This window comes from Gobius niger (genome assembly GCF_951799975.1).
Source record: "Gobius niger genome assembly, chromosome: 1".
Lineage (NCBI taxonomy): Eukaryota > Metazoa > Chordata > Actinopteri > Gobiiformes > Gobiidae > Gobius > Gobius niger.
In genome coordinates, this window is record NC_136852.1 from 5,124,244 (window position 1) to 5,141,644 (window position 17,401).

Below are 17,401 nucleotides of genomic sequence, written 5' to 3' on the forward strand. Positions count from 1 at the left end.
TTTTGTTTGATCACACATCAGTATTTTCTCGATAACAATGAAACCATGATCATCAGAAATATGAAAAAATGTGCTGCAAAAAGATCATTGTCCTACAACTACAAAAGGGCAAAAAAAAACACTTTACATTTTTTCCCAAATTTTGGTGGTTTCAAAACTTTTTTATCCTTTATTTTTTCCTATTTTTCCAAAATTTGTAACATTTTTTCCCCTATTTTTCCTTTTTTAACCTCTTAACTCCCGCCTGAACCGAGAGGATCTTTTTCCTCACGTCATCACATTTTTTTCCCATCATTTGATTGTTGTGTATTCAACTCATTTTTGTAACTTTTTGTCATTTTTTTGTAACTTTTTGTCACATTTTTGTCATTTTTTTTCCGTCAATTTTTGTCATTTTTTTGTCAAATTTTTATCACATTTTTGTCATTTTTTGTAACATTTTGTCACATTTTTGTCATTTTTTTGGTCACTGTTTTGTCATTTTTTTGTCACATTTTTGTCATTTTTTCGACAAGTTTTTGTCAATTTCTTGTGACATTTTTGTGACAGTTTTGCCACTTTTTCATCAATTTTTCGTCACTTTTTTGTCAATGTTTTCTCACTTTTTTGTCCCATTTCCATCATAGTTTTCGTCTCAGCTTTTTTCCAGAAGCTTTTGGACTGGGGTAAAGCCAAACTGGAGAAAATGTGCTCGGTTCAGGTGGGAGTTAAGGGGTTAAAATCAAATTTTTTCCTATTTTCCCCCAATTTTTCCCATCTTTTTCTTCCCCCATTTTTTTTTCACTATATTTTTCAACATTTTTCCCACATTTCTTGACATTTGGAGATAAACTCGTTATTGTAAATTTGCATATGTTCAAACAGTAATATTATCTTCTATCTACAACATATGGCCCACATCTACTCATGCCGTATTCTGTCTTTTGCATAATAAATTTGTCATTTCTAATACTGTAATAGATATTAATAATATTCTAACATTCCACATTCTCGCCCCTCGAGTTTCTTCTTACTCGCACATTTCCTCAGTTACTGTCCTGTTCGTCACCCCTCTCCCTGTGTGGCTTTCAGGGGAGCGGGAGAAGCCCTGTGTGCTGCAGATCGTGGACGACACGGAGTACGAGGAGCAGGAGGAGCTCCGGCTGGTGCTGGGCAGCGCCAGGAGCGACTCTCCGTTCGGGGCGTCCGTGGGCAAACAGAACGAGACGCTCATCAGGATTCAGGACGATTCTGACAGTGAGTGGATACACTTCTTAATGTTGTACCACACGGTATTGTTGTAATGTTCCACTGTTATTGGTTGTACATACATTTTGTTATATTACCTTGATTAGGTCCTGGTTTAGCACATGATACACATACCGTAAATTCTCTAATACTGGCCTGTATTCCATTAGCGGCCGGGGCTTTTATTAGAAACTATAGCGGTAGAAATATTCCCCATGTTAGGAATTTGTCTCATACTGGTGTAAATGAAAACTCACGTGCAGGAAGTAAACAAACGGGAACCCGGGCCGATGGGGATGCTGCGGAGGAGCTGATCCGAGCCTAACTTTGACACAGATTTAGCCACTTTTCAAACCTCCTGTGACTATATTTGGAAACAGGGCAACAAATGTTGTGTGACCCTCCAGGGTTTTAATAAAGTCACCATCGCATCTTCAAAGCACGTCCAGCTGCTCCGTGTGCAGGTCAGTCCCAGGCCTCAAAATAACTCCTCCGATCAGCGCGAGCGTCTCGTCTTCTCTCGGGTCAGTCTCATGATCGATCACAAACACAAACGCTCCGTCTAAACTCGCCTTTTACACAAGATAACAACAAATAATCCGGTCTGCGGTAAAACAAAACAGAAACCTGCAGTGACATTGATGTCAAAGCTCCGCTAACAGCAACGAAACACTTCCTGTTGTCCCGACAACATAAAAGGCGTCATTGTTCCAGCCGCTGGGAGAGGGTTTGCAAAGTTAATTAATAAATGAACCTAATATTTTAGGTGCAAATGGACACAAATCTCGTTTTTCTTCGTTTTCCTGGTCGTCCGTTTTGCTCAAATAAAAATAGAGGCCTGTCTCTAATTGTGGCCTGGTTCTAATAAAGGCCTGGTCCTAGATGCCCTTGAGTAAATACAGGCCCCGGCCTATATTAGACTATTTACGGTAATACAAGATCTAACATTGGCTGAATACGACATTGTCCTGCCTGACTGTGTGTGACTCCTGTTCTACCCCAGAGTCCATCATCCGCTTCGGGGAGACGAAGTTCAGCGTGATGGAGCCGAAGGAGAGCGGTCAGGTGTCGACGGTGAAGATCCCGGTGCAGCGCGTGGGTGACACCTCCAAAGTGTCCGTGGTCCGGGTTCACACCAAGGACGGGTCGGCCACCTCCGGAGAAGACTACCACCCCATATCCCAGGGTGAGGACTTCTGTCATTGCACCGGCAGTTTTCTCCTGAACACTACTTTTACTCTTTCTATTTTGGCTCAAGCAACTAAAGCTGAGCATTCCCACAGCAGGAGTGAAATATATGCTCTACGTTTATGTTTGTGTAAGTTGGAGAAAATGATTTCAAAAGTGTTCTGGTCTGGGTTTTTTATTTCTAATCTCAGTTGATACAAGCGTCTGTGGCCTATAGATTTTGAGATATTGTAGAGCCTCTTTAAGCTCGGGGTGGACTTTACAGGCTCAATACTTGCCCAAATTGGAGCTCCTCAAGCTTGGAGATATGTGGCGCAATGGTAGTTTCACAAGCGATAATCTGTTGTGGCGTTCCTCATGTGTGGTGTCAGTGTGTTTGGGTTACATCTATTTGTGCCTGATCTTGTGCCGGGTGCAAGGATGGTTACCTTCCTTCCATGGTCACTGCTGCTAAGCGTCGCTTATAAAAAGAGAAGCGGTCGACTGAGGCGTAGTTTATTACCGGCAACATTGAGAGTGGTCTTTACATCGCGCTTCCTTGTGTTCTTCCTTAAGCATTCTAGGCTCTCACAGCTGCCCTGGGGCAGACTCACAGGAGCGAGGCAAACAGTCTGTGCCATCAGCCCACCCCCAGGCTTCCTGGTGGTTTTGCAAACGGTCTCCCATCTAAGCACCGACCAGGCCCTGCTGAGCCTCCGAGATCTGACGGGATCAGGCAGAGCTAAGGCGGTCTAGATACAGACGGTGTCTCTGGAATCGCCCGCATTATCCTTTCTCTAATTATTCAAAAACTACTTTAACAAATGCAGAATTATTGATATAGTTTTCTACTATATAAAGATTCAAAGACATGGAGAGGAGCAGCTGAGGTGGCTAGGGCATCTGTTTCGGATGCCTCTTGGTCGCCTCCCGCGGGAGGTGTTCCAGGCATGTCCTAGTGGGACAAGGCCTTGTGGAAGACCCAGGACACGGTGTTGGGACTATGTCTCCGAGCTGGCCTGGTGTCGCCTCAGGGTCCCCCCAGAACAGCTGGAGGAGGTGTGTGTGGATCGGGAAGTCTGGGCATCTCTGCTGAGACTGCTGCCCCCGCGACCCGGCCCTGGATAAAGCGGAAGAAAATGGATGGATGGATGATATAGTTTTCTACTATATAAAGATTCAAAGACATGGAGAGGAGCAAAGTGGTTCAACAGCCCATAAATACATAAATAATAATAATAATTAGCTACGACTGCCACTTGTTTGCTTCTACTGAACAATCTGCTGTGAATAAACATTCACACACAGACACGATTTAGACTTGACTTTATTTGTACGTGATAAATAAGTACATTTCGCAAGGCCACGCCCCCTTCTATGACAAGATGGCGTCTGACTCCATGACCCATTGTCCCATTTGTCTTTTCAGAAATTGTCTTCAAAGACGGAGAGACGGTGCATTTTGTGGAAGTGGAGATTTTATACGACGGAGTTCGGGAAATGAGAGAAGCCTTCACTGTGCACCTGAGGCCGGACGAGAACATGGTGGCGGAGACAAAGGTGATGCTCGTGTTGACCCCCGGCTGTGCCCGTCTGAACCCTAATCATTTTAACATGAAGATCCTCAATGTCCCGTCTCCTGTTTGTCGGTGCAGCTGAGTAAAGCCATCATCTACATCGAGGAGACCAACAGCATGGCGGACGTGACCTTCCCCTCGGTGCCCAGAGTGGTGTCCCTGCTCCACTACGACCACCCGGACCACCCCAGGGACCACGCCCCGCCGGCCGGATACCCCGTCATCTGTGTCACCGTACGGAGCATGTTTTAGCACTTTTACACTTGTTTTATGAGTTTTTGTTGTTTGGTGTCCACTCCACGAAGCATGAAGAGCTTTTGGATCCATTTTGACCAAAATCGTATTGAAAAACTGCAAATTTTTTGAGAACAAATTGTGTAAATGTCAAAAATCTTCCCGAAAAGGCCTTTAAAGCTAATTTGTGTCAGGAACGAGGCCCTAAAATCTGAAAAATTATTACTTTGCACACGTCCTGTTTAACCCCTTAACTCCCACCTGAACCGAGCACATTTTCTCCAGTTTGGCTTTAAGGACAAAAATGTGATAAAAATTTGACAAAAAATTGACAAAAATTGGGCAAAAAAATGACAAAAAAGTTGGAAAAATGTCACAAAAATGTCACAAAAATTTGACGAAAAAATTACAAAATATTGACTAAAAATTTACAAAAATGTGGCAAAAAAAATGATGAAAAAATGGCAAAAATTTGAGGCATTACTCTGACCTACAGGATTTGGGTAAAGCTGAACTGGAGAAAATGCTCTCGGTTCAGGCGGGAGTTAAGAGGTTAACACGATCGAAAGAAAGCAAAAACCAGCGTGGGTAAAAATATCACCCTATAACCCAGTCATGGGTCATAGCGATTTTTAGAATAAATAAAACTCTTTGGAGCCAGGCTTTTAGCAGTTTAAACGAATTCTGAAGCCACATTCGGATCCTGATTCCAAAGTCTTTTGGTGTCGCCCCGGCCATTGTATTACAGCAATGTCAGCTCTCTGCCACGAGGACCAAAGAGAAGGGCTTTCCTCAACCATTGACAGTTCTATATGGAACTAATATGATCTAAATGCCAAAAAACACAGGCTTACATGGAAATGGAAGTTCAGCAAATACACATTTTCAACACTATTTCCATTGTGATTCATTGAAGACATTAAACCAGTGTTTCCCAACCAGGGGTACGGGCAAGGCCGTGGGAACCCAGGGTGCTGAGGGCACTGCATCCTGGTGGAACCGCAGGCAATACTAACCCCTTAACTCCCACCTGAGCCGAGCACAATTTCTCCAGCTTTACCCCAATCCAAAAGCTTCTGGAAAAAAGGTGTGAAAATAGCAACAAAACTGAGATGAAAACAAGGATGAAAATGTGAAAAAAGTGAGAAAACATTGACGAAAAGTGAGAAAAAATTTACAAAAAATGACAAAAATGGACAAAAATTTGACAAAAAAGTGAGAAAAAAGTAACAAAAATTTGACAAAAATGACTGCCCAACAAAAAAAAAATCTGATGTGAGGAGAAAGATCAATTTAGTTGTGTAGTTCTTTCAAATGAGGTGATGCTCTCGGTTCAGGCGGGAGTTAAAAAGTTAATAAACAGGATTTATGCACAGAAAAAGTATTTTGGGGGTAAATTTTGTCCCTCAGCACCCCTTAACTAAAATATCTTCCCACGGCTCTGGGTACGGGGACCCCTGGGTGTACTTGAGCACTTAGCAGGGGGTACTTGGAATTATTTCAGAAAAAAAAAGAAGGAGAATTTCAAAACGAATTTCAATGTGAATTTCAAAGGAAAGTTAGTTTTAATTATGTTTTTCAGTAAATGGTTTGATTTTGAGAGTATTTTAGCTTAATTTTGAACACACTGTTAAATACTGTATAATATTCATTTAGTTGGTCACTTTATAATATCATTGGCAAAATCCTCAAGGTAGGGGGTACTCAGAGTATAAATCCACGACTCAAGGGGTACGCGAGGCAAAAAGGATTGGAAACCACTGCATTAAACTATGAATGAACACATGGGACTAGAAAAATTATGGTATAGGTTAAATTACTCTTTTGTTGTCCCCCTTTATTCTAGGCATTTTCAGCCGTCTGTCAAGTCAAAACGATTTCTGTGACGACATCGTGAAGCTCATGGACAAAATGTCAAAAGTGCAAAGCAGAAATCAAACAAAACGTGACATAGAAGTGCTTAATGAGGCTTTAAACATTAGCTACTTCACCCACCGTCTTTCGTGTTTTCCCCACAGGCCTGCAACCCCAAATACCCCGACTACGACCGCACGGGCTCCATCTGCGTGAGCGAGAGCATCAACAACACGCTGACCCGGTACCGCTGGCTCGTGAGCGCCCCCTCCGGCCGGGACGGCGTCACCAGCCCCGTGCGGGAGGTGGACTTCAACACCTTCTTCACCTCCTCCAAGCTCATCACCCTGGACTCGGTTTACTTCCAGGCCGGGTCCCGGGTCCAGTGCGCGGCCCGCGCCGTCAACTCGGACGGAGAGGAGGGTCTGGAGCTGAGCAGCCCCATCGTCGGCATCAGCCTGGAGGAAGGTCAGGGATTACACTTACTTTACTTATGTCATAGTTTTTACTATGTAAGAAACTCATATATCGTAAAAACACCCATTGGTTTCCATTTTTGTTTTAATCTCTTAACCCCCACCTGAACTGAGCACGTTTTGTCCAGTTTGGCTTTACCCAAATCTCTTTCTCCTTCTCCTTCTCCTTCTCCTTCTCCTTCTCCTTCTCCTTCTCCTCCTTCTCCTTCTCCTCCTTCTCCTCCTCCTTCTTCTCCTCCTTCTCCTCCTTCTCCTCCTCCTTCTTCTCCTCCTTCTTCTCCTTCTTCTCCTCCTTCTTCTCCTTCTCCTTCTCCTCCTTCTCCTCCTCCTTCTTCTCCTCCTTCTTCTCCTTCTCCTCCTCCTTCTTCTCCTCCTTCTTCTCCTTCTCCTTCTCCTTCTTCTCCTTCTCCTTCTCCTCCTTCTCCTTCTTCTTCTTCTCCTTCTCCTCCTTCTCCTCCTTCTCCTTCTTCTTCTTCTCCTTCTCCTCCTTCTCCTTCTTCTCCTTCTCCTTCTCCTTCTCCTTCTTCTCCTCCTTCTTCTCCTTCTCCTTCTCCTTCTTCTTCTTCTCCTTCTCCTCCTTCTTCTTGTCCTTCTCCTTCTCCTTCTTCTCCTCCTTCTTCTCCTTCTCCTTCTCCTTCTTCTCCTTCTCCTTCTCCTTCTTCTCCTCCTTCTTCTCCTTCTCCTTCTTCTCCTTCTCCTTCTTCTTCTTCTCCTTCTCCTTCTTCTTCTCCTTCTCCTCCTTCTCCTTCTCCTCCTTCTCCTTCTCCTCCTTCTCCTTCTTCTTCTCCTTCTTCTCCTTCTCCTTCTTCTTCTTCTCCTCCTCCTTCTTCTCCTTCTTCTTCTTCTTCTTCTTCTTCTTCTTCTTCTTTTCTTTCTCCTTCTCCTTCTTCTCCTTCTCCTTCTCCTTCTCCTCCTCCTCCTTCTTCTCCTTCTTCTCCTTCTCCTTCTCCTCCTCCTCCTTCTTCTTCTCCTTCTCCTTCTTCTTCTTCTTCTTCTCCTTCTTCTTCTCCTTCTCCTCCTTCTCCTTCTTCTCCTTCTCCTTCTCCTTCTTCTCCTCCTTCTTCTCCTTCTCCTTCTCCTTCTTCTTCTCCTTCTTCTCCTTCTCCTTCTTCTTCTTCTCCTTCTTCTTCTCCTCCTCCTCCTTCTTCTCCTTCTCCTCCTCCTCCTCCTTCTTCTCCTTCTCCTCCTCCTTCTCCTCCTTCTTCTCCTCCCTCTCCTCCTTCTCCTTCTTCTTCTTCTTCTTCTTCTTCTTCAAGGAAAGAGACTAGAAATAAGTGCATGAAAAACAAGGCTGAAAAAGGCAACACAAAAGTGACAAAATAACGCCAAAAATGCCATAAAAGAGCGACAGAAAAGTGGCAAAAAAATATTCAAAAAGTGACAAAAATATATCAAAAAAGTGACAAAAATATATCAAAAAAGTGATAGAAATTTGACCACAAAGCAACAAACGAGTAGCAGAAAAGTGACGAAAAACGAGGATGAAAAAGCCACAAAACACGATAAAAAGTGGAAAGGAAAAAAAAAGACAATGCTATTTATCTTTATTTTTTTTAAGTGACGACAACGCGGCAACAAAGCGAGGAGAAAGATCAGTTAAGATGAGTTTTGTAGGTCTTAGCTTTCAAATAAGACGTTCCTCTGGCCTAAAGGCTGTAACATAGATCTGGGTAAAGCTTAAAGAGGTTAAAGTATAGTCTACACTGGAAAGTTTTCTGTCATGTTCTTCCTTAAGATGATCATTCTTTTTCCAGAGTAAAACCCGAGGGATTTTCAGACGGGTTTACATGCTCTCTTCAACTTTCGCTCATTTAATTCTTCAGTTATTAATTTATTCCTGGCAAATGGCATTTCCCAGAGGAACCAGGCAGGACAAGGCAATTACAGAGTTTGTGTCATGTTTTACCAACAGCAAAAGCTACTTCACATGCGCGAACGGACCGGAATAAAACACCAATTCTGCCTGAAAAGGATGAACAAAACTTGGATTCACAATAAACTGTTTGAATATCGCGCTGAATCAACATCTCTCCATTGGTTTAAATGGGAAATTGTAAATTAAAACAATGTTTTTACATTTGAATAATATTTTTTGATATCTGCTACTATTTATTTACCTTAGAACCCAGTGGTGGCTGATGTGAAAACCAGGGGCGCTGTTGCCTCTACCTTCAATTATATCTTAAAAGATACTTATAAACATTGTTTTTAACTTCTAAAAGAAAGTTATAATATTATTATTTTATGCAGAATATTCATAACTAAACGTATTGTTTAGTTTAACAACTAAGAAATAAAGAGGAATGGAATTAATTTATATCTTTCCTCTGACTAAATGAAATGAAAGTGTAAAGGTAGTCACTGTACATATTTTAGTTTTGCACCACTGATTTGTGTTTTGTACCAACAGAACAAAGGCAGGAGGTGTTTCCTCTTTGATTTAACGCATAGTATTAGTCCCAGACCTGCTGTGGTTTCATTATGAACCTCAGAGCCACGGGTTTAAACCTGTATAAACCGTCAGAAATAATGTGCCGACTACGTTTTGACAAGATTCCTCCTCCTGTAGCACCTGGAGCTCAACATATGTTTCACTCAATGAATGAATGAATGAAAGAAGTTCCCCTCGCATCTTCTGTCGTAGCTCCTCACAGTCCTGAATCTTCTCTTCATCAAATGTCCACGTCCTGGGACATAACTGTCCAAGTCGGCGAGGGTTGTCCAAACAAGCAGTAGCTAAAGCAGACGAGCTAGTTAGCATCGCAATGCTACTTCAAGGAAAGTCCGTTTAGACGTGACTTCAATGGACTTCAAAAGACCATTGGTTTGACTAAATCCTTTCACCTCCTCTCAGGAAACAACACAAAGCTTCTTCCGTCTCTCAAAGGAGAATTTTTTTACCTCCGATCGTCCGTGAGCTCAGAGCTGTTACTCGCGTTTGTTTACAGTAGACGCTTCCTCGTTTTTCACCTGTAATCAGGTGACGTAGCAGGTTGCGATTTTTTAACTTATTAACTGTCTTGGAGAGTAAATACTACGATGACAGAAAAGACGAAGGGACAGAGGGATATTGTCCCATCCATCCATTTTCTTCTGCTTTATCCGGGGCCGGGTCGCGGGGGCAGCAGTCTCAGCAGAGATGCCCAAACTTCCCGATCCTCACACACCTCCTCCAGCTGTTCTGACCCCGAGGCGACACCAGGCCAGCTCGGAGACATAGTCCCACCAGCGTGTCCTGGGCCTTCCACGAGGCCTTGTCCCACTAGGACATGCCTGGAACACCTCCCGTGGGAGGCGACCAGGAGGCATCCGGAACAGATGCCCGAGCCACCTCAGCTGCTCCTTTCAACGTGAAGGAGCAGCGACTCTTCTCCGAGCTCCTCCCGGGTAACTGAGCTCCTCACCCAATCTCGAATGGTGCGCCCAGACACCCTGCGAAGGAAACTCATTTCGGCCGCTTGTGTTCGCGATATTGTACATCCAATTATACAATGAAAATATTTTTTTTCGCTCAAACTTGGCTGTAAATACTGTTTAAGTGGCGCTAGCCCGCAGTTAGCTTTGCCCGTTAGCCTGTTAGCTTCTTCTTCGTGATTCTATTAGTGTGTATTGGTGACTCCGACCCGGTGGCAGTCAAGTTGGAGAGGCACCGGGGGAGATGAAAGACCCTCCGATCATCCCTTTAACACTTGTATTACCCCCAGAGGGACTACGGAAAGGATTTATTAAGGTAAACAAGTTACTTAGTTCTGCTTTAATCTCCGATGGGCACTGAGGCCAAGCGCCCATCGGAGAACTATTATAGCGCGTCTTTGATTGGTTGAATTAATGATATATAGTACCATATTGGAGCGCCATTGGTCAGATCAAAACCACACCCTTACAAAACTACACATTTATGATACTGTTACAACCTATGATGAAGCTGGCAAACAGTCAGGATTTTGCTAAACTTAAAACCCCCACTGCCCATGACAGACCAGCCGCCACTGTGAGAACCTCAAAGAACAAGGCACTATTTGAATTTATTTTTTCCCCCCATTAATAAGTAGATAAACAAGCTAAAAATATCCAAAATCCTCCCTAAGCAAATCTTTTAATCTAATGTGTCGACAAAGTAAACCTGATCCATTAAAATATTGAGATTTTTGACCATTTTGTGCCATTTGTAACTTTTATATGAAAACATGAAATGAAGGAAAACTCCCCATACATTGTTCTTTATATGTGTAAACGCACATCTCTACATTCAAATCGTACCTCTCTCCACCTGCAGCGTCTCCCCCTAATTGGCCACATTCGCTCGTGTTTACAAACCACTGATGTGCGGAAAGCTTCGAACGCGGCGAAACAGATGGGAAGATTAAAGGTAGTCTTTTAATCGAGCTCTTCAGGTTGTCACTGTTTTGGCAGCGAGCGCATATCGACCATATGTTTCGCCCCTCGAGCCGAGCCTAATTAAAGACACTTACGATAACTCTTCATATTTGCAACTCTTCGTTTTAAAGTCACACTTAAGTTTAGTTTGTCACAGTGAAAAGACGTAAATGGAATTATCAAACCAATGCATGAAATGTCAAGACTTATTGTTTCAAGTAAAGATTAAAAGGTGGGATGCAATACAATGATAGAAACTGGGTCAGAACTGTTGTAAATGTTGGCGATAGTGCACAACCTTGTCTTTTCAATAGGTTAAACACATAGATTACTTTATTTAACTGCAAGAAAATGTAATTTAATTTAATCTTTTATGAAAATCTGCAAAGTTTATATTATTTTCTGTCCAATTGATTTATGTTTTTGTATTTTTTTTTATCAAAACCTTGGACTTAATACATGAATAAATGTTTTCTTCTATTATTTCAGTAACATGCTGCCTATACTGAATCTTAAATTGAGAGCTTTACTTTTTTAACTCATCTTTATTCTAAAGCTTCTCTCAGTCGTCTCTGTTTGATCAAAATGCTTCACTCAATGCTTTACTTTTACTTAAAGCAGAACTAAGTAACTTGTTTCCCTTAATAAATCCTCTCCGTAGTCCCTGTGGGGGTAATACAAGTGTTAATGGGATGATTGGAGGGTCTTTCATCTCCCCCTGGTGTCTCTGGACAGAAAACCACAATTGCAACTTGACTGCCACCGGACCGGAGTCACCAATACACACTAATGGAATCACGAAGAAGAAGCTAACAGGCTAACGAGCAAAGCTAGCTGTGGGCTAGCGCCGCTTAAACAGTATTTACAGCCAAGTTTTAGTGAAAAAAATATTTGTGTAATAGTGTAATTGGATGTACAATATCCCTCTGTCCCTTTGTCTTTTCTGTCAGTGTAGTATTTACTCTCACGGACAATTAATGAGTAAAAAAACGCGTTACTAGTACTGCTTTAAAGCGAGACACGGTGAAAACATCACGCAGTGGTCAATGTTACGATTTTTAGGTCGTTTTCTCCCATAACATTGTAGTTTTAATGTCAGAGTCAAATAAAGATTAAAGTCACCCATTACCCATTACCCATTACATACTGACATGTTTGGTATCCACGTGTAGCACGAAAGGCGACAGAGATGACGCTGTAATCCAAATATGGTCATTTCCTTTCTGAGAGACGGGAGAAATACACACACGTACATGTACAGACGGTGCAAAACTATAGACCAGGGGTGGCCAACCAGTCGGAGACCAAGAGCCGAAATTTTCAACCTTGATCCTGTGAAGAGCCACAAAGGCACCGACCATTAGCGAGATCCCGGGGCGGTACTTTATTGTGATTAAATAGAATGTGACCGTTTTATTTAATCACAATAAACTATAACTTTATGCCTTTTTCTTTTTTTTTTTAATAATTGTGTTAGATTGAATGGTTTTACTCCTCAACAAGATTGAAATACATGTATATTAAATGACATTTTGTGTTTCCTGTTCTGACTGAGACAGAATTAGATTATTATTATTATTTTATTTTTTTTAATGCTGGGGTGTGTTTGTATGTGGGGCCCTGCCCACTGAGCCCCCTTCTCTGATCCGCCCCTGGCCTGTGCGCTCAGTGCAGCTTTGTCCTGACTGGACTGTGCAAAGAACGCACTCTAGGCTGCACAAAGTTTATGAACTTTAACCAGGAGCCTCTGGAGGATCTGAGAGTCTGTTTTAAGTTGCATCTGTTACAGTTATAGCACGTGTGAAAGAAAAGTCATGACTTTGCGTATTTCCGCGTTACGATGTCGCGCTTCGCATCATACGCTTAATAAGAGCTCCGCTTTTTTCCATTTCCTAATTTTGATCTTTTTCTGTGAATATGAGGCCAAATTACATCAAATAAAGAGTAGCTGATCAGAAATCTGAAAAGCACAGAAGCTAATCCTAGTGCCATGATCTGCCTGCCTGTTGTTCAACCTACATCCCGCTGTGACTGAGGCTGCACGGGCACCTTTTACACCGCCTCGAAAAGGAGAGAGATACGGACTCTCATTCATGTAGAGATGGAAACAGGGTCTGTAGGACGATGGTTGGATTTTTGGTCAAAGACTGTTACAGTTTATGGGAAATATTTACCAATTATTTTGCAAAGAGCCGTATTGTATTAAACATCTCCAATCATGCAAAGAGCCGCACTCTGATTGGCCAAGAGCCGCGTGCGGCTTGAGAGCCGCGGGTTGGCCACCCCTGCTATAGACCCTTTAATTGTTTGTAAACATTCCAGGTTTAGCTGGAGGCGGGAAGCTAGATTCCTATCTATTTCCATTGTAGCTGTTGTCATAGTAACGATAAACAAATGTTTAACTGTTGTTGGAAATCTCAGATAAACCTTATTTTATCGTCTCAAATGTCGTTCCTCTTGTTCTTGCGCCTTAAGCCACAACAGAGCCACATTCTTTTGTTGTAGTTTTACACTTATAATCACTAGTTTTAGTTTAATCTTATTTCTCTGGAACACTTCCTGCCTCCAGATGATGTCACTGATGATGTCAGCAGTTAAAGGGTCTATAGGACACGTTTCCTTAAAATTAGGTTTTCTTTGCACAACATCTCCACTGGAGCAGCTCCTACAGACTCCAAACTCTCCAGTCTTGTATTTAGGAATATTTTGAACATCATCTAAAGTTTTCACTACTAGCTCATTATAAAGCTAAAAGGATATCCGAAATCCCTCCATTATTTAGTTGTTGTGCTTCATTGTATATGAAAATATAAAATTATACAAAACTTAATTGCACTTTTTGTCATATTTATGTCAAATCTCAAATGATTATCTCCAAATGATTATTGTTTTTCCCCCTTTCACCTGCAGCGTCTCGCCTTAAAGCCCAGAGAAACACTGTGATATCTTGTGCTGCGTCTTTAACATGAACCCGTTTTGTTGCAGGGATGTGCCAGTCTCGTGTGCCGGGGGCCGTGGGCGCTGAACCTTTCTCTGCCAAACTGCGGTACACGGGGGCGGAGGACCCCGAGCACCCCAACCTCATCAAACTGACCGTCACCATGCCACACATCGACGGTAAGACCAGCCGAGGAGGCAGAGAACGAGGAGCGTGAAATGTCATTAACAAGCATTGAATAGGATCAGAACTAGGATCTTGAACTATTTTACTGCTTCTGTCTGTGGAAAGTAAGGACATTATGCTCATGAACACATTATTTATTCATAAGTTCCTGTTGTTTGGCCTGTCACCATTAACCTCTCCCCCTCGCCTTAACCGGGTGCATTTTCTCCAGTTCGGCCTTACTCAATGTAATGCCTCATTTGAAAGCTAAGACTTACAAAACTGATGTAAATGGATCTTTTTCCTTGTGTTTTTGTCATGTTGCCGTCACTTATTTGATATTCACATTTTTGTTTATTTTTCTTCATATTTTTGTCTTTTTTTCCATCAAATTGTTGTCTTTTTCATACATTTTTTCTCTTTTTTTGTCACATTTTTGTCATTTTTTCATCAAATTTTTGACTATTTTTTCTTCACATTGTTTCTTTTTCATCCATTTTTTTCTTCATATTTTAGCCACTTTTTCATCACATTTTTGTCTCTTTTTTGTTACATTTTTGTCATTTTTTTAAATCACATTTTTGTCTTTTTCATAATTTTTTTCTCTTTTTTCTTCACATTTTTTCTCTTTTGCGTTGCATTTTTGCCACTTTTTTGTCACATTGTCATTTTTTCATCAAATTTTTATCTTTTTTTCTTCACATTACTGTTTCTTTTTCATCAATTTTTTTTTTTTTTCTTCACATTTTAGCCACTTTTTTTTTCTCTATTTTGCTACATTTTTGTCATTTTTTCATCACATTTTTATCTTTTTTTTGTCATTTTTTCATCACATTTTTGTCATTTTTTCATCACATTTTTGTCATTTTTTCATCACACTTTTGTCTATTTTTTCTTAATTGCGTTTTCATCCTCACTTTCTTGTCAATTTGCTGCTGTTTTGAAGCTTTTTTCCAGAAGCTTTTAGATTTGAGTAAAACCAAACTGGAGTAAATGTGCTCAGTTCAGGTTTAGATTAAGAGGTTAATAACTATTATACTGACTCATTGTTCAGTAAAATACAGATACAATATATTTTTGGGCTCAGTAAGTCAGTATATTTGTCCTCTGTAACCCGGCCCCCCTCCCTCAGGAATGCTGCCCGTCGTCTCCACTCGTCCTCTGTCCAACTTCGAGCTGACCCTGAGCCCGGACGGCACTCGCGTCGGGAACCACCGCTGCTCCAACCTGCTGGACCACACGGAGGTCAAGACGCGCCACGGCTTCCTGACCCCGGCCACCAAGAACCCGGAGGTGATCGGGGAGACCAACCCTTACCAGTACAGCGCGGGGCTTCGAGGCACCGGGACGCTCCGCTTCTACCGCAACCTGAACCTGGAGGCCTGTCTGTGGGAGTTCAGCAGCTACTACGACATGTCGGAGCTGCTGAGCGACTGCGGGGGCTCCATCTCCACCGACGGCCAGGTGAGACCCGCCTTTTTACCGTGACACTCTGGGGACAGGTGAGACCCGCCTCTTTACCGTGAAACTGTGGGGACAGGTGAGACCCGCCTTTTTACCGTAACACTCTGGGGTAAAGCCGAACTGGAGAAAATGGAAAGTGGGGGTTGAGGCGAGACACTTTAGGTGAAAGTATTGATTTTTCACGCAGTGTCGAAGTGGAGATTTTTATCTATTTTCCTCCCTTTACATCTTAGTTTTCATGTCAGTATAAAAATGACAAAACTCACCCGCATGATGTTTATTTTATGATGTTTTCGTCTTTCAAGCGGGTATTCATTCATAAATATTGACAGATTTTACATCCACGTGTCCTGCTAAGGGCGCCCGTGATGACGCTTTCACCCAAATATGGTATTTTTCCTCCTACGAGACGCTGGTGCGGAAAAGTCGGAGAACGGACCGAGCATGCGCACTCGCTACAAAACTTCAGGGCTGGTTTTCTCTGAATGAGAGAAGCCGCACTCGGGCAGAGCCTGAGCCCTTATAGAAGCTCCCACAGACTCCAAACTCTACAGTCTGAGACCTAACAATATTTTGAAGGTTTTTACAGAGGGATTTTTTAACATCTAATTCCCAGCCTGATTTATTCAGCTTTGAAACCAAAAAAACAGTCGGAAATTGAGTTTTTACAGATTTTTTCACTGATAATCAGTTTATTGAAAAACTAAACAAAATATCCTAAATCCCCTCTGAAAAAATCTTAGTTACGAATATGTCAATGAAATAAAACCATAAAATTTAATCTGGCTCATTATTTTGATTTCGTTGCCCAAAATATAGGCAACACATTTTAATGCTCAAAATGCCTTTTTTTTTTTTGTGAAAACATAAAATGACAGAAAAAATGCAAGACATTTTTTTCTCATATTTATATCTGTAATGTTCAGTAAAAGTTTCAAATTGACATCTCTACATTTCTTTATTTTCCCCTATTCACCTGCAGTGTCTCGCCTTAACTGACTAATCTAATTTATTTAATCCTAATATATAAAATACATATATGGGAGGTTGTGCCAGGCGTATTGTTTTAAATGTTGTAAATCTGTAAAGCACTTTGTGAAACCTTTCGGTCTTACAAAAAGACCGAAAAGTGCTTTATAAATAAAGTTTGATTGATTGATTGATATAAAGCAGCGTTGGAAAATAAAAGAAAGAAAGTATTGCTTATTTTGTTCTGAGCTTGTGAACACTGCTGTGAGTCGGCCATGTTCACACTTTCGGCCCGTCCTTCCCACACATCACCCGAGTCCAAGTGTTTACAAACCAACCACTGGTTATTCGATGTTTCCTGCGGAGTTGTTCCACCTCGCCGTGTGCTGTGAAAACACCTCAGTGACTTTCTGGCCGGTCGGCGCCTCCCCCACAGGCTAATTAATAATTCACACAACAAACCCTCTCCCAGACTTTGTTTACCTCCTTAAGTAAACTTTCCCGCGGTGATCCGTCTCTGTCTGCAGCCCCAGAGTTAACCTCCGGTAATGACTAACCCGCAGCCTGTCGGTCGCAGCCGGCGTCTGAACCCGGCGCGTCTCGATGCCGCTCGTCGACGTGCGGTTCATTAAGATAATTGGAGCCGAGATGAGAGACGGTGCAGAGACCTAATGAAGAAGAGCTGCTAAGTCACGGGAGCGTGTCCACCCGGGACTTCAGTGTTGTGTTTGATCATGTCGGTGCATATTAATAACATGTTCTGTTAAAGTGACATTTCGGAGCGTTTGACCGCGTTACAATGTTAGTATAATGTTAGTATACTGTGTTAGTGTAATGTTACAATGTGAGATTCTCATCACAAAAACATCCCTGGAGTGTTTTTGTTTGTGTGTCCTGCATTTTCTGTACGTCTTCCTCGACTGCTCTTAAACGCCAGCCCACACTCAGATACA

The 17,401-nt window shown here is 42.1% G+C and overlaps 1 protein-coding gene across 1 annotated transcript in view; it reads left to right on the forward strand.

Moving 5' to 3' along the window:
• Nucleotides 1–17,401, forward strand: part of LOC306977133 (FRAS1-related extracellular matrix protein 2-like) — a 222,201-nt gene that overhangs the window by 169,107 nt on the left and 35,693 nt on the right. Inside the window, exons 10-16 of the mRNA XM_079575315.1 lie at nucleotides 1,072–1,236; nucleotides 2,231–2,413; nucleotides 3,824–3,954; nucleotides 4,050–4,205; nucleotides 6,224–6,527; nucleotides 13,898–14,029; nucleotides 15,148–15,479. Coding sequence (XP_079431441.1) covers nucleotides 1,072–1,236; nucleotides 2,231–2,413; nucleotides 3,824–3,954; nucleotides 4,050–4,205; nucleotides 6,224–6,527; nucleotides 13,898–14,029; nucleotides 15,148–15,479 — 1,403 coding nt within the window. The remainder of the gene's footprint in view (nucleotides 1–1,071; nucleotides 1,237–2,230; nucleotides 2,414–3,823; nucleotides 3,955–4,049; nucleotides 4,206–6,223; nucleotides 6,528–13,897; nucleotides 14,030–15,147; nucleotides 15,480–17,401) is intronic.